The following is a 23,883-nucleotide window of genomic DNA, read 5'->3' as shown; positions in this document are numbered from 1 at the left end:
AGGGACTCAGTATAATCTTTGGTTGCTAAAAAACGTTCATGGTAAACAGTTACAACACAGCAGTGCCCAAAGTGAAAGCCCTTCCCCAGCTGCCCACTAACCATCATGTTTTCTCTGTAGCCTCATAGATGTTCACTTCTGACCAGATACATATATTTGCATATATGCATATATGTGAAAGTTCAAATGCACAGCCACATTTGTGAATGTATACATGCGCATACTGACATATTTATATCTCTATGTCTGCATTTCTACAATTGCATATCTCTTTTTACAAAATTGGGCTATACAAAGCTTTCTATGACTTTAACCATCAAGAGGATATCCCATACACCCTTCATGTCAGTAGTATGTTTTACCTCATTCTTTCTTAATGGCTCCATCATATTTCATAGAAAGCATACACCATCATTTTTTCATCCAGTTCCTTATTGTTGCATATTTATGTTTTTTTCCTTTTTTTTTTGTTTTTTGTTTTTTGTTTTCTGTTCCATTTCTGCTGTGTTCATGTGGGAGCACTTTTCTCGGCTGGGAACCTGGAAGTGGAGTTGCTGATCATGGCTTTTGTCTGAAAGTCATTTTTAACGTTTTCCCTTCAACTGTGCTTTATGATGCCTTGCACATATTAGGTACTTAATAAATATTTACTGAAGTGAACTCTTAAGGGTTTTTACTCTGGATTTATCCCTAGCTTGCTATTTCATTTCGGTAAACTGTTTTATGACACCCTCATGACTATTTCACTTCCTCTGAAATGAATGAAATTGTTGGTTATCCAGTCTTCATTAGGGGGAACTGTGATGGGATGAGTCAGGCAGTGTTGTCATGTCTACTCTGTGTGGTTCTGGGAATATACGGAGAGGAGTGGGAGGTCGTCCCAGTTTTTGAGGTGTTCACAGGTAGGAAGGATGGTTCTTCCCTAAGAGCACACATGTGTTATGATGGGAGTGAAAAGGAAGGGGAGGATTGATGCTTACTTTGAGTGCTGTCAGGGGAGGGCCCATGGAGGAGGGACACTGAGATACCCTAAAAGGAAGGGGAAGCCTTGGGCAGGTGGAGATGTCCTGGGACTGGACGGCTGCTGCTGGTTCTCGGCCAAGAGCAATGTAATGGGCGCAGAGGAGGTGAAGAAAGTTATTCAACGGAGTGCTGGGTAGGTGCGGGGAACAGTAGGAAACTGCTGGAAAGCCAGTGGGGGACATACTGTGGTCAGCCTGGAAGCCATACAGGGCTTTGGCTCTAATCTTCTAGGACTGGGCTACCTTGAGAGGTTTTTGAGTAGAATTGTATGATTGAAGTTGGTCTGGAGGAAGTGGTATGCTCAGTCAAGTGGGGACATGGATAAAGGGCATCTTCATTTCCAGAGGTTTCTCTGATACAACTTTTTCCTTGTCCCTCTCTTCCCGTCCCTCAATTCTTCCCTTAGCTGTCTGAAAATGTGGTTCACCGCATGAAGGATTCCAGCCAGTCTTGCCAAGCGGGGCAGCCTGCTTCCCCTCCTGCCCCTCAACCTTCTACAGTTGGCACCTGCAAAGGCCCGGAGAAAGGTATGGTGGCTTGTAGGGATTCTCTGGAGGGCGGGAGTGGGGTGTGAAAGAAATGACGAGCAGCCTTCCTGTCAGAACAGATTTGACAGCTGATGTGGCTCCTGTTTGTTTCTGGGTGATGTAAGCAACTCCTTTCTGATAACTGGCTTTTAGGAGAATGTGGCTTTCATACGTGACAGACACTGTCTGCTCTGATGAAAGCAGCACATTAGTCAGAGTGCCTGTGACTGGGGCCAGACAGGCTTCCTCACTGTTTCGTTTCTCCATATGTAACAAATGGGGCGAAAGGGCTTGGTAACTCAGGTAGGAAGTTGCTGTTAAGGATCTCTAAGAGACGCACTGTTAGGTATGGTTCAAAGAGTGATGGGGCTTATGTGAACTGGGCCAGCTCAAAGGAATTGAGTTGATTTGAGCGTTGACCTCAGGACCTCGAACTGAGCGCTCACGTCAAGTAGTCGTGACCTGGCTCCTGGGACGGTTCACTCCGGGCCTCAAGCAAGGCTTGCCACCCCATACCTTTCAGGGGCTCCTCTTTCTGTGCCCACACTGGGCTCAGAGCTCATTGTTTCCTGCTCTGTGGGGTCCATGACAAATTGAGGAATTTGTGCTTTTCTCCAAACAGTGACTTTCAGCAAACACAAAGGAATGAAACAATTTAAAAAGGGATATAAGGTACAGAAATATTAAGATATTACAAATAAATTTGGACAGTCTTTGGGGCAGCTGCTATTCTCTTCAATAAATATTTCTTTATGAGAATCTGGGTCTTATATATCACCTGCAACTTGTCTTTTCTGCCAGTTTTCCTTATTAGATTGTAAGACTGTAGAAGATACCCTGTCCACTCATTTATTGACTGCTGGCTGGGGATCAGGACAAGTGCCTCGTGCTTGTGCATGGCACTATGTAGACAGGGCTTCCCCCTTTATGGCACACACGGCTCTAGTTGAGGAGCCAAATGCATAACCCTTTAGGTTCCATGAATCATGATGAGGCAACACTAGAAGCATACCCGTAGCCAAGGTAGCACAGAGGAGTGACTCGTTATTTTAGTGAGAGGCTTCAAGGGGAGATGATGTTTAAGTGGATTTTGAGAGATAGAGCAATGGTAGATGGGCAGTTCAGGCATGGTGAACAGTGTAAGTATAGGCCCAGAGGAGTGGCACAGCCTGGCCTCTGTGGGGCCCTGGAAGTGATTTGCTGTCTCTGGAGTACAGAGTACAAGGAAAGGGGAGCTCTTGGAACTATCCTCAGGGGCCAGGTCACAGACCTCTGCACAGAGGCCAGAGAGCTCTGCCTGCACTCTTAATGGCCAGGGGCTATAAGCAGGCCTGCTACCAGCTTGCCTCTGTATTGTCTGCCTCAGGGCTTCCCGAGCATTAGAGCAAACAGGTACCTGGGTTTGGACCCATCCTGAGATCTCTTTGACTATCTACCCGTTGAGGGGGCATATGAAATTCTTGAAGATGCTCTTGTCCTTTATTTATTTTTTTTTTTAAAGATTTTATTTATTTATTTTACAGAGAGAGATCACAAGTAGGCAGAGAGGCAGGCAGAGAGAGAGGAGGAAGCAGGCTCCCCGCTGAGCAGAGAGCCTGATGCGGGGCTCGATCCCAGGACCCTGAGATCATGACCTGAGCCGAAGGCAGCAGCTTAACCCACTGAACCACCCAGGTGCCCAGCTCTTGTCCTTTAAATAAAGGGCTGGCTCCCCATGATATCTGTAGCAACTGACAGGAGGGGTGGGGTTGAAGAGGGCTCTAACTTAACCCAGTTCACTTGAAAAAACTGGATTAACTCTGGTGAGAGGAGGGAAGTGATAAAGTAAGCAAAGAAGGCCAGAATCTAACACGCACACATCAGCTTCAGCTTCAGAAAATGAAAGAAGCATTGGTCTCAGATTTGGTAAGTTTCAGCAGTTTAAGGAGTAAAAATGGTGGTTCATTTGTCATTTGGTTTTAGTTATAACAAAGTATTTTGCTGTTTAAATGATTGTGAGTTTGAGTTTCTGAATATTGAAGAACAGTCAGCATAAATGGGCTGTCTTGAAGTTGACTGATTTTAAGATATTTTTACTTTTAAAATCAGTGTTTGCTTTCATTTCAGTGATGGAACAAGATTAGAAAAAGAAGTTAAAATTAAATCCTTATGTCACACCATACCTCAAAATAAATGTCAGAGGAAATAAAAGATTTAAATGTATGAATTGAAGCCATAAGAGTACAATAGTAGTACATATAAATACAGTAAGTAGACTTTCTAAGCATTCCACCAACTCCATCAAGAAACCCTAAATTAAGAGAAGTGGGAAATGTAACTCTAAGGAATTAGACAATTTAGAAAAAAAATAAATGAAGAATGAATGATAAACTAGGGAGATCTAACATGACAGATTATTAATAGTCCTGATACAGAGAGTTCTTAGAGATTTTTGACAACTCAATAGAAAATGTGTACTAATGCTTGTAAACATGTGATGACGTTCTCCACGTTGCTAATAGTGAAAGACGTACAGAATGAGTGCTTCCGAGGGTCAGGGAAGTGGGAAGGCTCCTAAATGCAAGGTGGGAGCGTGGATTAGTGCCACATTCTCTGCCACAGGTAGAGAATACATTGTGTTTGTAGTTACAAAAAAAGAAAGTTGTATGAAAAGCAGAAGTAATTGTGATAAATTATATCTCAATAAAGCTGTTGTAAGTAAACAAGAATGGGGCATTATGTCAAAGTCAGAACCGGGCAGTGGTTTACTATTTTTTTTTTAGAAGGTTTTATTTTATTTATTTGTCAGAGAGAGCAAGAGCGAGCACAAGCAGGGGGAACAGTAGGCAGGGCAGGCAGAGGGAGAAGCAGGCTCCCTACTGAGCAAGGAGCCTGATGTGGGACTCGATCCCAGGGCCCTGGGATCATGACCTAAGCTGAAGGCAGCTGCTTAACTGACTGAGCCACTGAGACATTCCTGGTTTACTGTTTTTTATTCCCAGTTGAGAACCTGGCATGCTACCAAGGAGCACTTAAGTGTGCCCTCCTTTCTGGGTGGAGCACCACTGTGCCCATCCTCCTGTGAGAGGTGGCCTGAATGCATGAAACATAGGATGATTACTTTCGGAAGTGCCTCCCTGAAGTGTTGAGTGCTGGAGCCTCTGAGTTCAACATGCTTGAAAAGGTCTTGGCAGTGGAATAGCAAATCCTCGCATGTTCTCTCACAAAGGCTGGTTCTTCCTCAGTATTTTTATGGAGTCCTAGGTGCGGCTGCTTTAGAAACTTGAGAAGGACCGGGGATGGGGGGGGGGACATTCGGCCAAGGCCACAGAAAGTGTTGAGCTTTGGCTGAAATATGGTTTAGGAAGGGCAAAGGTTGTGAGGAGAGGGGAGTAGCAAAACCTTCAGTGTCTCCAAGTGGTGGAGAGACAAGTGGACTGGGTTTGCTTAGAAATTGCCAAGTTGGGGCTCCTGGGTGGCTCAGCGCGTTAAAGCCTCTGCTTTCGGCTCAGGTCATGATCCCAAGGTCCTGGGATCGAGCCCTCCATCGGGTTCTCTGCTCAGCGGTGAGCCTGCTTCCCTCTCTCTCTCTGTCTGCCTCTCTGCCTTTTTGTGATCTCTGTCAAATAAATAAATAAAATCTTAAAAAAAAAAAAAAAGAAATTGCCAGGTTCATGGCCATTAAAAGGTAGCCCCTACAACAATTTAAGAGCCCAGTAATATTAGAGGTGATGCAAGTCAAGTGATGGATAAAGTGTCATTAATATGAGGTGTTTGCCACATTCAGGGTTAAAAATCTGTAGAATGGGCTCCTAAGGGAAACATTTAAGGAGACCCCCCCACGCCCCACCCCCACTGCCAAAATGAGACCTTGGAGGCTGTCCTTAGAGCATGAAGCAGAGCAGTGGGTTCCCTCAGCCCTCCCAGGCCTGTGTTAGGAAGATGACCTAGAGTCCAAGTCATCATGAAGTGAGGAGTGATGGAATGGGAACACCACACTCAAGTGGCCGTGCCTGCTGTCTGCCCCATGCAGAGAGCAGTCCCGGTGCAGAAGGAGGGAGCAGACAGGGCTTCGGGCTGTGCTCCTTTGGACTGGCTGGGTCAACGGTGTGTTCTGTGTCTGTCTGTGGGGCACATCCATCCAGGGGGCTGCACTCCTGAGCCCTTTCCCAGATGACCACCATCCTTCATGGACCTTAGGGTGCTGCTAACTGTCCTTTGCTTCTCGTCTCTTTGCAGACTCCAAACTGCCCAGGTCTGAGTATGGTGGTGGCCGGCAGTCCTCTGGGATGGAGGAGGATTTCCTCAAGAGGTAATAATCCCAAGTATCCGCTCAGCCCTGGCCCTGTGCTCTGACTGAATGCTCTCTCCTCACCAGATACCCTTCCTTGCCTGAAGGCTTAAGGGTTTATCTCATATATTTTGTCTTACTGAGATTGCGTAAGAATCCTATAGTCCAGGTGGCACTGGTCCTAATTTAAACATGAAGAAATACCAAAAGTGGCCTGGAAGGGTTGACTGCTGATGTTCTTAAAAATTTACTTTATTTAAAATTTTTTTTTTACTTTAAAAAAATTTTATTTTCTTTAAATTCACTTAATTAATATATAGTATATTATTGGTTTCAGAGGTAGAGTTTAGTGATTCATCAGTTGCATAAAACACCCAGCACTCATTACAGCACATGCCCTCCTTAATGCCTAACACCTAGTTACCCCATCCCCCCAAAAATTCACTTTAAAAAGCTAGACTAAGTAGCTGAGTGTCTGGACCTTCTGTGTCTATGTATGCATGCTGGCATGTTTTTAGAGATAAGAAGAAAAAGAGCCCTCACAATTCTAACTAGTTACCTAGATGAACTGGCTCCAGAGTGTTGGTGACTTCCCATTGGCATAGGCCATACCCACAGAGAGCTGGCGACACTTCTGAACAGGGACCTGCGTCCCACTCCATGAGGCACAGAGGTCCTCAGAATGCAGTGTGCACCCTGATTGTGCCCCGCATTAGTTCTGTGACTCTGGAAAGCCACTGCATTTCTCTAGGTCTCTGAGAGGGCATGGCTAGAGTATACTTCCTTGATGGGGGTATTGTCCTGATTAAATATGTTAATACATAGAAAGCACTTAAGCCCAGCGTCTGGGAGAGTTCCCAGAGAATGTTAACTGTAGTTGTCATTGACAGACTTCCTCTCTACCCTTTAGGACACTGGCAGCCTAGGGGGCCCAGTGTCAGCCACAGTTGGGTGGCTCCCTCAATTAGGTCATCCGAGTTGGGTGTGTTCCATAGTCATGGACTGAAGCCCATATTCTAAGAATTTCCCCTCTCTGATCCTAGGGGGCCTCTCCAAGAATAACTAACCTGAATCTTTTTTTTTAACGTCTAAATATTTAAAAAATGTTCGACTAACACTTGCTAATGAAAGACTTGGGAAATATATAAAATGGAAACATCACCCATAGATTCTGAATAACCCCTGTTAATATTTTGGAGTTTTTTCCCCAATATCTTCTTCCCCCTAGTTCAGGATTATTTTTTCGAAGTTAGGTATAATTTTATATCTTGTTATTTTCACATAGTTTTACAATTATTTTCCATTTGTTAACACATTTATAAACATTTTTATTTCTAAAAGTGTTATTTATTGGTCCTTAATTTTTAGATTCAGGCTATTGACAAATCTAAGAATATATTGGTCTAATGTTGACATACTATACCATTGCACTTTTGTACCATATGTTCTTTAACTTGACCTTGATGGTGGACATTTAAGTTGTTTGTGTTCTTCTACACTATAATAAATAACTTTTCTAAGAGCATCTTGGTACTAATAACCTTTTTCTGTCTTTAGGATTATTTTACTAGGCAGAATGCCCAGAAATAGGTCAGAGGGTAGGAATAAATTCAGGATGAAGAGTTCAATGTTCCAAACAAAAGACTGCTGTCATCTAAACTGTTCAGGCTTTCAAGGGGAGGCAGAAGAATGTAGGGCTTCCCACCTCACCTGTCCACTATATAGGAGTGGTTAGCCCAGGATCGAACCTGTGCCCTGAGAATCTCTCATTTGGCATATGGCTGTCTGATTCCTCATCTGATGGTCAGGTTTCCTTCTTTTCCTAATCTGTATTGTCCTGGCTGAGAGAGAGTCACTGTATCCCCTTGCCTTGGGGACTACCGCTGATGCCTGAGCCTAAGAGCTGGCCTAAGAGCTCCCCTGGCCCACAGATCCCCACCCCTGCCAGCTGAAGTAAGTATGCAGAACTTTTCTTGGCTTCTTCTGCCAGTCAGGCCATCTGCATCTGCTTTCCTCCATCTCTCTTCTGGCACAGGTATAAACAGGAGCAGGCCAAGGTCCAGGAAGAGCTATTCCAGGTGGTAACGAGGGAAAGAGAGGCAGCCACAAAGCACAGGAGTGTATCCGTGAAGCGGGGGGAGGGCAGCGTTGACCAGGAGAAGCAGAAGTCAACCCAGCTGGTGAGTACAGAACTTCCTGAGCTGGCCTTTTGTGCTCCAGTGGCTCTGGGAGGCAGATATTAGGCTCTGAAGCCTGATCTCTCTGAAGCTCTGGGGTCTAGCTCCACCTTTGTGGAAAGGGTGTCTTTCTGGGGGAGCCAAGGGCTTGAGTTCTTATAGCCCTGACTCTGCCACTGACTTGACTTGATTTGCTACCTCTGGCCTGTATTTTCAGTCTCTGGAACACTAGTTTATATAGTGAGGGCTGGATTATTGAGCAGTCCGGTCCTACTCTCTGAAAATTCACAACTGTCAGTGGTATATGTGCCAGGATGATGTGAAGGGAGAGTACTAGGGGCTTGAGGGCATGCAATAATGAGATGGAGAACACAATCTTTCAAAGGTAGGCAGTCTGGGTATGAATCCTAGCTCCCTGCTTGCTAGCTTGGCCCCATCCTTCGGTGTCTATGAGCCTCGGTTGAGGATCATGATGTTTGCACATAGGATTGCCCCAGGGGTAAGGCGAGATAGTAACTATCCTGGGCTTAGCATGGACCTGGCAGATTATAAAAACTCACTGTTATTGCTGTTATTGTTATTAATGCATTTAATTGATAGGAGACTATTAGGATTCTTTCTGCTGTGAATGAAAGCTTTATGTCATACTCCCAGGAGTCTAGAAATGCCCCAGGCTTGACTAATTTAGCAGCTCACTGGCGTCATCATGGACCCCTGTTCTCCTTCTGCTCTGCCATCTTCAATGTGCCAGGCTGTACTCCGGCTAGACATTGCCACAGGTCAACGACAGCTGCCCCCACACCCTGCCAGGTCTTAATGTAAACAGGGACACATGCAGCAGAAGAAGAGAGAACTTTCCCAGAGGCCCTCAGCTGAAGGCCTCTTACATGGCCGTGGTCTGAACAGCACCAGGGGTGCATGGCTTAGTCAGTCCTCCACAGAGGGAACAAGGAGGGCTCTACTGACTAGAGCTGGGGCTCTTTTCTAGTCCCATTGGGGAGAGGGTGGGCATCTAGATAGAAGTAAGGCTGATAGTAATAATTCTCTCCATTCCATTTCTATGTGGGAAGACCCCCACACATCCAAGAAATTCTCTGACACCAAGTGGGTGTCCTCAAGTTCAACTCCGTCCTGAGACTCCACAGGGTAAGGACTTAGGGCACAAGACTTCCCTCTCCCCACACTTCAGAATCCGTTCAAGGCCATGTTGTTACCTGTGCTTCTGCCTGACTGGTTGTGAATCAGAGGTTCCCATGATCCCCTCATTTGACCGATTTGCTAGAGTGACTCACAGGATTCAGAAACCTTTAACTTACTAAAAGGATTATGAAAGGATTTAACTCAGGAACAACCAGATGAGAGAGAGCCACAGGGCATGCTATGTGGGGAAAGGTGCAGAGCTCCCATGTCCTGTGCCAGCGCACCACTCCCGCAGAACCTCTATGTGCTTGCCTACCTGGAAGCTCTTCAAATCCAGTTGTTTGGGGGTGAAACTGGGCTGAGGCTTCATTACCTAGCCATGACTGATTCAGTCACTGGCACTAGTGGTTGAACTCAACCTTTAGCCCCTCTCCACTCCCTTGACCTCAGGGGTAAGACTGAAGGTTCCAACTCTCTAATCATGTGGTTGGCTCCATTGGTAACTGGTCCTCATCCTTCCCTGTGGTCCGAAAGTCATCTCATTACCATAAAAAAAGGATATCTTTATCTCTGTCATCACTTAGGAAATCCCAAGCGTTTTAGGAGCTCTGTGCCAGTAACAGTAAAGACTAAATATTTAGTTCTTATTATAAATCATGATATCACAGCAAGGAATGGGGGTGGGCAGGATATGGGGTAAGAAGAATGGCTGTAGCAGCATCTAATGTCCTCTGCTTCGGAGGTCATGGGCTGGGAGATGAGCAGCAGCCTTGACCTGCCTTATGTGGGTGGTCTGGTATAATCTATACTTCACAGAAGGAAGTTGCAGACCACGTGAGTTACTGGACTGTGCCCTGGGTGGTGGCTGGGAGGAAGGCTTCTGCACAGAGGTTAAAAGCTTTGGCAGGTATACAACACATGTTGGTTGATCTAGGCCCTCTGGGGAGTACGAGCAATACAGGATCCTCACCCTTGGGAAATTGACACTCCAGTGGGGAAGACAGACTTAAACCAAAATCTTAGAAAAAGGCTATATCAGTTTCAGTAGGCATGAAGCCAAGGTAAACACGATGTGCGTAGGAATGCAAAGGCGGTGGTGTCAACTGCTGGAGGAAGACATACCTTTGACCTCAGCCTTGAGGGATATGACTGGGGCCCCTCCCGCCCAGGGAGCAGTTGGGGGGAGATGGGTGGGTATGGAGGATGTGACCTGACATAGTGAGACAGGTGACTGAGGCGTGAAGCCATCTTGTAGAAGACCTTGGACACCTTGCAGACTTGACCCACAAGATAGCCCACTGTGACTGTGAAACCTTGGAAGAGTCCTGGAGACCATACGAATGGCGATGATGTGATCTGACTGGTGTTTCTAGAACCCTGTGGCATCCTGGTGAAGAGTCAGTTGGTGCAAAGAGAAACTGGGGTGAGGATGTGGTTTTAGAGGTGCTGGCAGTTAGTCTTTGTGGGGCAGGTGGTTGTCACCCCTCTGCAGAGAGCCTGACAACCAAGTGGAAAGGACCCTGGTTCTGGAGGTGAAGGGTTAAGCAATACAGCATGAGCAAACCAAGCTGGCCTTCTGGGGAAGGCCTAGCATGGAAAATTGCAGCCTTGGTGTTTCTTCCTTCTCACCTGGAACGTGTTAATTACAATGAAAGGGAATTCACAGCTTCCTCTCTTCCACCTGTGAAGGAGAAGGTTGGATCCTGCCTCCTCAAGACTGTCTGTCCTTGGAGGAGAAACTTTAGAGTCAGAAGGGGACTTAAAATGACCTCACTACAGCTGTGTGGGTTTTCTATTTTAACAAAGGGTAACTTTAGAATACAGAAAATCCATCTTTATTTGATTTCCCCCTCCCCAAATTTCTGGATGGATAGTGTTCTTCGGAACCTGAGTTTTTAGGGAATAGTGAAGCAAGTGACTTCCTTCATTTTGGAAATGTTTATTAACTACTTTTCTGGGTGTTCCCATTTTTGACTGTTCAGCATCCATCTCTCCTTGCAGTTGGTGTCCCATTTCCTTTTGGGAATTTTCCTGTCTCTTCTTGTGCATTGTCTTGGTGGGATTGCAATCCCAGTGCCAGGGCCCAAGGGCAGCTAGTCAAATCCTCTCTCTGGGGACTTTCGTTCTGAGTGAGTGAAGAGGCGGGGGTAGCATTTTGCACTGCAGCTGAGGCCTCCTGGTCAGGATCTTCATGCAGTGAGGCCGTATCCCACACCTTCAACATACCCATCCGTTTCAATTCTGGTCCTCTGCCTTCTTGAGGACTGAACTATCTGCTAGTGATCAGATGTCAACTTTCCTTTGCCTGCGTTAGCTGGAGTTGGTTTCTGTTACTTGGTGCTGCAGCAGATGCAAAGAGATACGTGAACCTGGTTTTGAAGGCTTCAGCTGTCAGTGCGGACAGCGGAGAAGGGAAGCCAGTTCCAGGCCCTCTCTGTAGGTCAGCAGGGGCTTGAGGCACTCACCTCGATGCTGAGCCATACTGTAGCCACCCTTTCCCCTTTGGTTGTTGTGGCTGGCAGGGCCTTTTAGCGGAGATAATGTCAAAACTGTCCGTGTGCTTTGGAGGATTTAAATAAAAGGAAGAAGGTGGAGAAAGAACCTGAACAGAAGCATAGGGAATTTTCTTTCCTCATCTGAGCCTTCCATATGTGCAGATTGAAGGAGCCCTAGTGTTTGGATTGCAGCACATTCTCCTGGCCTTGGGGCCTGCTTGGTTCCCGGGGCGGACATAGTGTGGTCTCTAGCTCTATGAGCCAGCTGCCTGCTTCTCCTTGGCGCCGCCTCTGTCTGACCAGTGTCCTCAAGCCCTGCACCCTCACACCTGTAGCCTTGTCTGAAGAACTTTTCCCCGAGTATGCTGAGTGCAGTTTGACATTTAATGTGCTCTTCTGCCCTCTCTTTGACAATATTGATTTTCTAATCCTCTCCTGCATGAGGGAATGATTCAGCTCATTATTGGGAAAAGTTAATAAATCTAATGACAAGGAAAGGTAATAATTTTTATAATCTACTTCTGATGACAGAAGTGTCTCTTTTTCCTATCTAGTGCAGTGGTGGGCTGTTTTTTGAGTATGTCACTTGCAGACTGGTAGAACCCCAGATATAATTGGGGTGACGGCCCTTTGTTTCAGTGGAGCCTGTGTTAGTAACGTATGCTTTCCTCTGAGTTGGGCAAGGAAGTTTGAAGTCCCAGATGTTCTAGAGAGAAGTAAGAACAGAGTGGTTTCTGGGGCTGGGTCTTCTGATGGGCAGAGCTTTACTTTAGGGGGAGAATGAGATTTATGACCTTGCCTGTTAGGATTCCTGACACATTAGAAATGAGATTGAAGTATGTACACCTGATGGAAAGCAAAAACTTTGATTTTATTTCTTTCTTGGTGAGCAATTCTTCATTCTTTTCTCTCTATATTCTCTGAATGCCTATTATGTTAGGCACTGGGTTCATTTCTTGGTAAATGGAAACAAATGAGAAACAGCTTCTGTTCTTGAGAAGCTCTGTTCATTGGGGGAGGTAAGTATTCTCAGAAGCGACTGGACAGTGTCACAGTCTCAGACCAAAGGGATAGGAAGATAGTAGAGGAGGGAGGAGACCGTGACAACAGCCTCTTCCTGGCAGGGTGGGAAAATCTTCTGAGGGGAGGTGACCCCTAGGCTGGATCTCGAAGACTGAGGAGATGCTCACCAGGTGCAGAAGGCTGAGAAAGTGTCTTTTTTTCTCTCTCTCTCTCTCTTTTTCAGAAAGGGTGTTTCTGATGAAGGATGCAGCCCAAGCCAAGGCTGAGGGCAGGTTGGGACAAGCCATTTGGCTATGGTCTAGGAGTGTGTAATGTGGCAGGCAGGTGTGGGCCTGGGATGAAATTCTGTAGGTCTGATGGTGATATTTGGGGGAGGGTTTTCTAATGCCTTGAAAGAGATGCACAAGAAGAGAGCTTTTCTTCTACTGGACTGTGACCACGGGGAAGGTCTGAAATGGCAGATGAAGAATTGGGAACCAAATCCTGCCACTGGCCAGATGCCATAAATGCTTGTCCACCTGGGTGTGCCTGCCTGATCTTCTTGCACAAGAAGAGTGTTGCACTACTGGGTATTTACCCCCAGAATACAGATGTAGTAAAGAAAAGGGCCATATGCACCCCAATGTTCATAGAAGCAATGTCCACGATAGCCAAACAGTGGAAAGAACTGAGATGTTCTTTAAGAGATGAATGGGTAAAGAAGATGTGGTCTGTGTATACAACGGGATATCACTCGGCCATCAGAAAGGATGAATACCCAACACTTGCATCAATATGGATGGAACTGGAGAAGATTATGTTAAATGAAGTAAGTCAAGCAGAGAAAGACAATCATCACGTGGTTTCACTTATTTGTGGAACATAAGGAATAGGATGGAGGACATTAGGAGAAGGAAGAGAAAAATGACAAGGGAGAAATCGGGGGGAAGATGAACCATGAGAGACTATGGACTCTGTGGGAAGTAATCTGTGGGTTTTAGAGGGGGAGGGAGTAGGTGTATGGATGAGCCTGGTGATAGGTATTAGGAAGAGCACATATTGCATGGAGCACTGAGTGTTATATACAAACAGTGAATTGTGGAACACTACATCAAAAACTAATGATGTGCTGTAGGGTGACTAACATAATAAAATAAAATAGATAGATAGATAGGAAGAGCGGCTGTCCTGCTCCGCTCTCCAGTCTGCAGGGGAGGTTTGATCTCCCACGCCCTCTTCTCATTGTTCTGGTGCTCCAAGAAGCTGCCACCTTAGCTCTGTGGAGTCTGCAGTCAGGATTTAAGGAAAATGATCGATTAGGAAGGTTTTGAGTTGTAATTTTCTGAAATCCTGAGTGAGATGGGTTACAGCTATAGCTTTTCTTCCTAGTTCTCCCCTCCTACATCTTCGTGAGTCTCATTCCTCAGATTATAAGCTCCTCAAGGAGAGAAACTGGGGTCTTCTCAGTAGTGCTCAGTCAATTATAGATGTGCATGGATGGTTAGGGAATCATGGCTAGCTAGAGCTCCAGTGGCTGAAGGGCATAGACAGGGCCTCCTGCTTTGGAGACTGTTTTTTTTTTTTTTTTTAATACATTTTATTTATTTATCTGAGAGAGATATGTAGGGGGAGAGAGAGAGAGAGAGTGAGTGAGCAGGAACGGGGAAGAGGCAGAGGGAGAGTAGACTCCCTGCTGAGCATAAAGCCCAACTCAGCTTGATTCGAAGACCTTGCGATCACAACCTGAGCCAAAGTCAGATGCTTAACAGACTGAGCAACCCAGGCGCCCCTGGAGACTTCTGTACAGCGTCCTTGTCTGGCTCTTAGAGGCCTCCTTGCTGTGCCTCATTGTGAGTAGGTGGAAGCATGTACCCATGTCAGCCTTCTCTGCATAGCAGTTCACAGGTCTGACCTTTTCAAATAGTAAATCAAAACAAAACAGCCTTTCATTCTGATGACATCTTGGAGTCAGCTAGTTTACATGACTCCTAGTCAGAGACTTCCACACTTGGGGTTTAACTTGTATTGAAGAAGGCAGAGGGGGGGCCTGGTGCCTCAGGCAGGTGGTCAGGAAGTTCTCTACTTGACTTGCAGCTGAGGAGACCTGACACCTGGGGGCAGCTGTTTGGCATGGCTGTTTTAGAGCATTAGTGGCCTGGAGACTCTGGTGGCCTTGTCCTTATGCCTCCTCCAATCTGAGCTACAGAGAGAGATCTTGAATTCCTTTGGAGGTGGATTTGTTAACCTAGATGGCTGGTAAGATTGATAATCTGAAAACAAAACAAAACAAAATAAAACAAAAGAGTCTGCCATCCATAGCCTCTTTCCTTGCTTTCCTAAATCTTGTTGTTTTTTTTTTCTCCCTAGATTACATCAGGGGTTGACAAACTTTCTCTGTAAAGAACCACAAAGTAAATATTTTAGACTTTGCAGGGCCACATATGGTCTCTGTCACACATTCTTTGCTGTTGTTGTTTTTACAGCTCTAAAAAATGTAAAAACACATTCTTCCTCAGAGGTCATACCAAAAGCAACTGTAGGTTGGATTTGGCGGGTGAGCTGTAGGTTGCTGACCTCTGGACTAGAGAGATTGTAATTGTTTGAGTCTCTCTGAGTCACCACATGCCTCAGGCAGCTGGGGGGCAGTGGTTCTGACGGGGAGATCCTGGCTCCTCAGGGGTTTTGATTCTGGTGAGAAGTTTCATGGTGCAGCAGTCCCTAATCGCCTCAGTCTTCTGATGGGTAAAATGAAGGCTTTTCTGGGATCAGCCTTGTGGGTGGATTGGGAAGAGTCATAAACATCCACTTGAACTCCTGATTTTTTTTTTATATTTGGCATTTTTTAGAGTTTCCATTTCTCTGCTGAAATTCCCCAACATTTACACATGCTGTCTACCTTTTCCTGTGGATCCTCTAAACCTATTATAAATTACCTAAAGTCTCTGATAATTCTGACATCTGGGTCATCTCTGAGTTTGGTTCAGTTTATTATTTCCATATTGGGTCCCATTTTTGTACAGCTTCATGTGCCTTATAATTTTTTTTTTAAGATTTTTATTTATTTGACAGACATAATTTTTTTATTGATACTGGACATCATGTATAGAAGAAAAGTTGAGGCTGAGGAAAATAGTGCTCATGCCCAGAACCGGCCATCTTCTTCTTTTGACAGACCATGAGTGTGGGAGGCTGGGCACATCTAAGTCTGTACTTTAACAGGGTGTGGGCTTTGTTAGTGCATTGGATTCAGACTCTGAGCATTGGACCCAAACCTTCTGTTCAGCAGGACTTGTGATCTGAGCTCTGCAGGGTTTGTCTGGGTTGTCCTGCTTTCCCATCAGGCTTGTGGGAGGCCCCGCTTATCTTGTTCTGGGGGTGCTTCTTTGCACCTACTCCAGCTGCAGGCAGCTCCTGGTGCTGCTCCGTGTCAGGCCTGGAGTACCACAGGCTTCTCTCCATCTTCTGCTCGGCTTTCACATGTCTACTGGCCCCATGCACCTGTGCCTCAGGAGTCCATGAAAGGTGTGTCAGTCACTTCTCCTGTGACCAGGACTTTCTTTTTTTTCTTTTTCTTTCTTTCTTTCTTTCTATTTTCAAACTGGGGAACTTTTAATTTTTTTTTTATTTTTTCAATTATGTTCAGTACTTTCAAACAGTATAGGTCAGGAAGAAGAGGTTCCTAACTGATGCCGCACTTATTTCATGTGTCCACTGTCCCCATGCAACTGTGCCTCAAAGGCCCATGGAGGGTATCTCAGTCACTTCTCCTGCCCTCTCCCCAGGACTTTCAAGCAATGTAGGTCAGGAGGAAGAGGATCCCAACTGATGCCTCATTTATTTCATGTTTCTGTTTGGTCATCATCATTTTAAGCACACTTCGCACCCCAGGGAAAATGAGAAGGGCAAAGTCAAATGACTAATTTTTCTCCCTCTCTGAATGCCTGGGCCCATATGACTATTGTTGTAGGGGGCCAGTCCTTCCACAGTGTGGGCAGGCTCTCCACAAGGTACAGAGGACATTCCACACAGCTGACTGCCACCATGCCCCATTTGCAGCTGCATTTACTCAAAGAGTAAGGCTGGAAGTGTTCAGTTTCTTAGAGAATCAGAGTAATTGTTTGGAAACGGTACTGAGGCTACCTGGACTCCTACTTTCCTTATTAAGGTCAAAGTAAAAACTACCTGGCCTTGTGGCCATATAGTTGGATAATTTTTAGAGTTAGGAAAACTACAGATAGGCTCGATGAAAATGGTTCAGCCATATTTTTAGCCGATTACACACCAAAAAAGGAACCTTGGCTGTATTTCTCATATATTTTGTACAAAGTGGGGGTGGGGGAGGGCATAAAAACCAGTCAGAGACTAAGAGCCTGGCACCCAAGTCCAGGAATGGCCCTTAGTGCACCAGCACTGGATCATGATGCTTGTGAGTGGTTGTGAGGATTGACCCATGGAGCCGTTGGCGTGAAATGTCTGGTACCCAGGAGCTCCAGGAATTGGGCACATTGTTATGGCTAGTGAAACTGACGGAACTGTACCCATATGAGCCCATCTCTGGGGTTCCTTCACTATTCTGTGCTGTTTCCTTCCTGGGGCAGAAATGGGGGTAGAGAGGGTTGTGCATTGTTGGGCAAGTTATACCTCATCCATGGACTCTTGACAAGGGGTTGATGTGAACTGATTCCTGGAGCAAATCAGTCCTGGAGAGACAGACCGCAATACTGTGGAGGCAGTGGGGATGGGAGGGTGTTAAAGAAACATCTCGTTTGTGGGCAGATGTCTTGGGGTTTTTCACCTGAGTGGTATGGGTATCAAGGGCCCTCTCATTCAGCCTCGTCCCCGGCAGCACTTTGCTCTTGGTCCATCCCCCTGCCTGACTTCCCCACCTGCTGTGTGTTAGGATCACCCGGGAACTTGTCAGAGAGACACATAATTGGATCTTAGGCCAGAAACAACTGGACTAGACTCTTTGTTGCTGTGACCCTGGAATCTGTGTTTTGAACAGTGCCACCCCCCCCCCCCACCCATGCAGGCCCGAAGCAGGCTCCTGGACTCATGTAGGTAGCCAGGGACCTCACAGTGGTTCTTCCCCTTTTGCTGTTGGGGCCCTTTAGGGAGGTGTTGTATTCCCACTGGTGATGTGGCTCCCCGCGGTGCTTGAGGGCAGAGGCCGTGCTATTTGAAACGCACACCAGGCCCCTATCCCTGATGCAGCTCACATGCCCACATGGGTGCCTTTGTCAGACCTCTTGGCCTCAAAAGAAAGCAGGACCTCTTTGCTGAGGATAGCTAGTAAAGCGCTCTGTCCTAGTACCATGCCCTAGGAAGGGTCAGGCAAGCTGGGTTTGGCGTTGTGGGGGACAGGTGGTAAGAAACTATTGCCAAAGCGGGCAGTGCCAGCTTCAGGACATGAGTGACGTCAGGTGGCACCCGGCAGACTGCCAGCAGTAATGTGCACTGTGTGGGAGAGCTACTTCCTGTGGCAGCAGCCCATGTGATATTTGAGGCATGTGGCAGGAGCAGAAAGAAACCTCCAGACATTTAGACTCCCTCGCCAGCCTGTGCATGGGAGGGCTATGATGGCCTAGTTGCTTCTCAGGTCCCTGGGACATGTGCCCTGAGTGAGCCCAATAGGCCTGAGGGTTGAAGTCTAGGCATTGCCCCTGGATGCACTGTGATGGCGTCCTTGGGCTGGAAAAGCCCTATTGTTCCCTTAGCAGTTTGACACGTTTTGAACGACCAGGAAGATGGCGGTTACCCTGGCAGTGGGGAGTTGGAGGACTAGGGTAAGAGCACGTGTGGTGAGGTGGGATTGAGAGGAGCCAAAGGGACCGGGGTGGTAGGGGGGCTTGTCCAGACAACGTCACTATGGTGGTACCAGCGGAGCAAAGGGATGGTGAATAGCCATCTCTGGTTCTTTGGATCTTAGTAGAAGGTGGAAGACATGTGGACTCCTTCTCTTTAAAGAAAGCTGTTGCTCTATGGACTTCTCAGGTGAATGAAGGGATTTCAGAATCTGTTTCAGAATGGCCCTCCTGTGGGAAGGGAGATCCCAACACTTGGGATGGTGAAAGATGTGCATTTAGCCCTCTTATTTAAGAAGTTGGAATTCCAGGGGCGCCTGAGTGGCTCAGTGGGTTAAAGCCTCTGCCTTCGGCTCGGGTCATGATCTCGGGGTCCTGGGATCGAGCCCCGCATCGGGCTCTCTGCTCAGCAGGGAGCCTGCTTCTCCTCCTCTCTCTGCCTGCCTCTCTGCCTACTTGTGATCTCTCTCTGTCAAATAAATAAATAAAAATCTTTAAAAAAAAAAATAAAGAAGTTGGAATTCCAAGTGGGTTTCACAGCCTGGGTTGATTAGGATTTTGTGCAGCTTCCTCCCTTTCACCGCCTCACGGATCTGCAGATGCCTTTAGTTTTCCCTTCCTGGCTCTGGTGTGTAGCTCAGGTGACCTCTGCTGTGTGCTGACAGAAGCTGGAAATCCTCATTAGCTGCTAACTTTGTTAGGCAAATGGCTGATTGCGGTTCCATTCCTGGTGTCATTGCTTCTAATTAGCAGATCGCATGTCTACGAAAATGTCTCTTAGCACCAGGGATGAGCTAAAGAGGCTGACAGCTGGGGCTGGGATCTGGAGAGAATTGTGAAAGAAGCTTTTTCTCTTAAGCCTCTTGAGGGACTCTGCTGACGACCTTAGCCAGGCTCCTTGGCCTCTGTGTGCCTGATGGGTCTCAAGGGGCCTGAGCTGCAGACTTTCTTGGAAAAATCCAGCAGCAGGGTGGGGAGGTGGTGGTGACCTGGGCCATCTTGACAGGCATCACAGCAGCAGGTGGCATCTTACTGACCTACTGCTTTGTGTCTTGTGAGAAGCCCGGGGCCTGGCTGAGAGTTTAGGGCTTTTTATATTTTGAGAAGGTCTTGTGCACCGTGAGTTAGCCTAAAATTATAGGGAAACCTGACTTGAGAACTGGGGCTGGAACCGGATAGTGTGTGCTGGCCATCCTGGCCTCTGAGAGGACGCAGGCCATCAGGGACAGTGGTGCTCAGCAGCGGCACCTGCTGTCTGTGTCTGCTCTGTACCCATCCCAGTCCTCTTCTAGAAGCAGTGCCCGCCACCCTTGCCACTCGCTTTGTGCCTGTGGATTGAGTGGAACTGGCCCTACAGCCCTAATTGATCTTGGCAGCAGTATGTTTTCTTTTTCTGTCCTGCTTGAGTGAAAATTGGGCTGGTGCCCACCCATTTCCATGCATGCCTCTAGGATGCCAGCAGGGCTGTGGAGAGGGGAGGGTCATGGTTTATTTTAAGTCAATTTATGTGGTTTATTCACATAGTCTTTGGGGGAGCTACCATTCTGCCTTTTCCTTTTTCTAAAAAAAATGTTTTAGATTTGTCAATTAAGCAGATTGTGTTTGCCCCCTTGGATAGAGACCACTGCTGGCTACTGACAAGGTAAAGAGTGGAAAGGGATTATTTGACTGACAAACATCACTAAGTGGGATGGGAGAAAAGTCTCAGACATTTTCCCCTTACCTCTGTGTCCACTTAGTGGCTGAGTGAGGTCCCTATCTCATGTGTCTGGGCTACAAGATGCGGGCTCTTAGATAGAGCAGCATGTGCACCAATCAGGAACAGCTTGGGCTGTAACAGAAGCCCAGGTGGCAGTGGCTTAAACAGTGGGAGGGGGGGTGTTTATTTCATGAATAAGAAGTCTGGGAGCCGACAGGTCATGTGGGTCCAGTAGCTCAGTGCATCAGGAGAGATGCATTCACCTCCTTTCCTTTTGAATCACCATTCTCAATGCAGCTCTCCTCATTGCCTCAGAATGGCTACTTTGTCTCCAGACATCTCATTTGTTTTACACCCAGGAGGAGGGAAGGCCCCAAAGCCTTTTCTGAGTCAAGTTTTGCTTTCTGTAAGAGGGACACTCTCTCCAGGGACTCTTACAAACACAGCGGTTTGGCTAAAAGGGAAGCTGAGATAGTGAGTAATTTTAGCTGGGGATCTGACCAGTCCCCAAGATCAGGTTTGTTTCAGGGGTTGAATGCCAGTCAGGTGGCAAGTGGCATCTTCTCTAGCATGGCAGTGTAGAAGCCCTGCTTCTGGACTTGTGAGACCCAGACACAGATTCACCAAGTACTCCCACTGTGATCGTGGACACCTTCTGTAACTCCACAAGCCTGTTTCCTTGCGTGTAAACAGGCAAGCATCTCGAGTTGTAAGGATGCTTTAGTGACATGGTGGAGGCCAAGCACCCAGCCTCCTTGCTGGAAGGTGGAAGGCAGTCCCTACATTCTTGTCTTTGCATCATGCCAAGTTCGCCCCAGTGCAGGAGAAGAGGAGTTCAGCAGGTGATGAATCTAAGGGTAGAAGTGGGGTCTGACCCCACCGTGGTGGAGACGGGTTGCTGTAGAGAGCAGGTGTAATGGCGGTCTCCAGGTGCTGCCTTTCCTCTCAACCTGGATTCCTTCATTCTAAAACAGACCTTCCCGATTGTCTCCAGCCTCCCAAGGTTCGTCTGAGTTTCCCTGCCTGTCCTCTCCTGGTGGGTGTTCTCACCGATGCCCAGACTGGAGTGTTTCCATGCGCCCTGGGCACTTGTGAGGCTGAGGGGAGGGGCCCACTTGCAGGCATTCTGGGTGGAGCCAGTGTACCCACACTCTTGGTGGCACTCCCTCCTGCCTTGCTGAGTTCCTGCAGGCTTTTCCAGAGGCTTCTGGAATCCTGTTTCTCTGCTAGGACTGGGGTAGTTGGGAAGGGCAGCTAAGGGGGAGGCCAAGCAGAGCAGCTGTATGTGCAAGGCCTTTGTACCATGTGTGCCCTGCCACGCAGCTCTGGTGCCACTGGGCTGACCGCACTAGGAAGGCCTCTTGGAGGAGGGGGTCTGCCTCTGCTCTTTACTCCCAGCCCCCTAGTAGGCTTGCACAGTGCAGGCACCCTTTCCCCTATGACTCCTCCTGACTCTGCCTACTCTCGTCCCCTTCCCAACACAAAGGACCCTCTGGGGATCTATCTCTTCATATGTGGTTCTCAGGGCTCACCCCCACCCTGGCGCCTTACCCGCCTCGATGGTCCCCTCTCCTGCCTCCACCCCTGCACACACATCCCCCCACCCCGCTGTGGGCCGCAGCAGGAAGTGTGCGAGAGCACACAGGGCAGGATCAGCTCAAGAGCTTCTGTTCTTGGGGCTCCCGAGTATCAGACAATGTTGAACATGGGGCCCATTCTCTAGTTGACTGCTTGGACACGATGTCGGCACCTTATCTTCACGCTGACACACACTGGACATTAATAGAAATACATCGCCACGGCACATGTGTGGAATTTCAAGCAGCTGCCCGGGCTGGCGCCTTCGATAGCCTATTGTGTGCTTAACCTCTTCAGAAGAGGTTTTTGATGAGAAATGAGTAAGACTGTTAACTCTCAGCAGCAGGGTATGTGGCAGGTTTTCTTTCTTTCTTTCTTTCTTTCTTTCTTTCTTTCTTTCTTTCTTTCTTTTTTTCTTTCTTCCTTCCTTCCTTCCTTCCTTCCTTCCTTTCATTCTTTCTTCTTCTTCTTCTTCTTTTTTTGCTTTTCCCCTTCTTGATTTTCTGCAGTGCTTCCTTAATCTTTGCTCTAGAGGAGTGGGCTTTGCCGCCTCAGGACTTTGTATTTAATCCACTGCTGCTTCAGCTGGGCTCTGCTGGCACTGATGGGAGCAGTCTTGGAGGTGGTACAGGGGGGCATAAGGTGGGACCGCAGAGTTTTCCCTGACCCTGGGTTGTTTGGTTCAATTTTCTCCCTCTGGCCCTAGTCCTTGGAGAAGCTCCTTTATGGCTGCATGGGACCACTGGGACAACTGACTTCTTTTCTGAGATGCTCTTAGCTTTTAGAGTCATTCCCCCCCCCTTTATTTCATCTCCTTATTTTTCCTCAAGAGCTGCTGGTGATGCCCCAGTTTTCCTGATTGGCATCTAAAATCCTGGAGAAGAATGACTCACTCAGAAGCCCTGGGTCTTGCTGTGGCCAGCGTGGTCATTCGGGGTTGGCACATCATTGCAGTGGTCTGGAGGTGTTACAAGAGAGACTCTTTTTTTTTTTTTTAAGATTTTATTTATTTATTTGATAGACAGAGATTACAAGTAAGCAGAGAGGCGGGCAGAGAGAGAGGAGGAAGCAGGTTCCCCGCTGAGCAGAGAGCCCAACGCGGGGCTTGATCCCAGGACCCTGAGACCATAACCCTAGCCGAAGGCAGAGGCTTCAACCTACTGAGCCACCCAGGCACCCCACAAGAGAGACTCTTGACTGCTTATCATGTGGGATAGCTTCGTACACCTTCAGTTTCCCCAGCTATAAAGTGGAGGCTCTCACAGGTTTCGTGTGGGGTTGAGATGAGGTCATGTTTTAGTGTCTAGGAAAGTGTCTGTGCTGTAGTAGGTCCACGACAAAATTCACACTGCAACATTTCCTTGTGGCCTGAGGCTAAAGAGCATTCCTTACCAGCAGTTTCCAGATCATGGGTCTCTATCTTCTTTCTACAATGGCTCTTGTTCTCTTGGCATGTCCCACATCAGACACTTGCTTCTTAACTCTCCTCTCTGTCTTTTCCCCGGAACCCATTCTTGGCTTTCGCTGATCTTTGTCTTCACCCCCATGTCCTGGCCCCAGATGTCTCCCTGCCCTGCAGGATTAGTACTGATACTGTTCACAGACAGCACCTCCTTCCCTTGGTCCTTGTGTCCTTCCTCCATGCCCGCTTTGCCAGACTCAGCCATGGGCACCTTCCACATGCTTCTCCGAGTCTGGGCCTGGGCTCCTGAGGGCCACCCCTGGAAGTCCCATACCAGGCAACACTCATTGAACTGCTGTTGGCTCATCCCCCTTTCACCCTTTCTGGGTGGCTGCTGTGGTGTTCTGCACTGCACCCGTCCTAGACCGTGTCTACACTCACTTGTTTGGAACAGCTTGGCTTTCTGTCCCTGCCTTGCCATCCTCTCTTCCCCATCCTCTTGCAAGGGGCCTTACCTGCCATGGCCTGGGTCTTGCCCTCCTGTCCCCGAGGAGCTTGCTCTGGTTCCTTCCCGTTCCGGCTCCCCATGCTTAGCTTCTCCCTGTTTGACACCAGCACTCCTCCCCAGCAGCCCCTCTGGGTGCAGCCTTGCTCTCTCTTTCCTTTGTCATCTTCTTTCGAAATCCAGCAGTAAAATCGTATTCTCGCTTCCCCAACTCTTTACAATTTGGTCTTCACTTTCCTTAATAGGTTGTTCTCAGAAACT

General features: G+C 47.5%; 1 protein-coding gene across 9 annotated transcripts in view; it reads left to right on the top strand.

The window, feature by feature from the left end:
- CHCHD6 (coiled-coil-helix-coiled-coil-helix domain containing 6) overlaps positions 1-23,883 on the top strand; it is a 239,866-nt gene that overhangs the window by 18,441 nt on the left and 197,542 nt on the right. For all 9 annotated transcript variants that reach the window (XM_032340026.1, XM_032339850.1, XM_032339512.1 and 6 more), the window contains exons 2-4: positions 1,430-1,550; positions 5,769-5,841; positions 7,856-8,000. In XM_032340026.1, coding sequence (XP_032195917.1) covers positions 1,430-1,550; positions 5,769-5,841; positions 7,856-8,000 — 339 coding nt within the window. The remainder of the gene's footprint in view (positions 1-1,429; positions 1,551-5,768; positions 5,842-7,855; positions 8,001-23,883) is intronic.

The sequence above is a fragment of the Mustela erminea genome, chromosome 1, assembly GCF_009829155.1.
Source record: "Mustela erminea isolate mMusErm1 chromosome 1, mMusErm1.Pri, whole genome shotgun sequence".
NCBI lineage: Eukaryota > Metazoa > Chordata > Mammalia > Carnivora > Mustelidae > Mustela > Mustela erminea.
The sequence above is the reverse complement of the archived record's forward strand: the minus strand, read 5'-3'. Positions and strand labels throughout refer to the sequence as shown.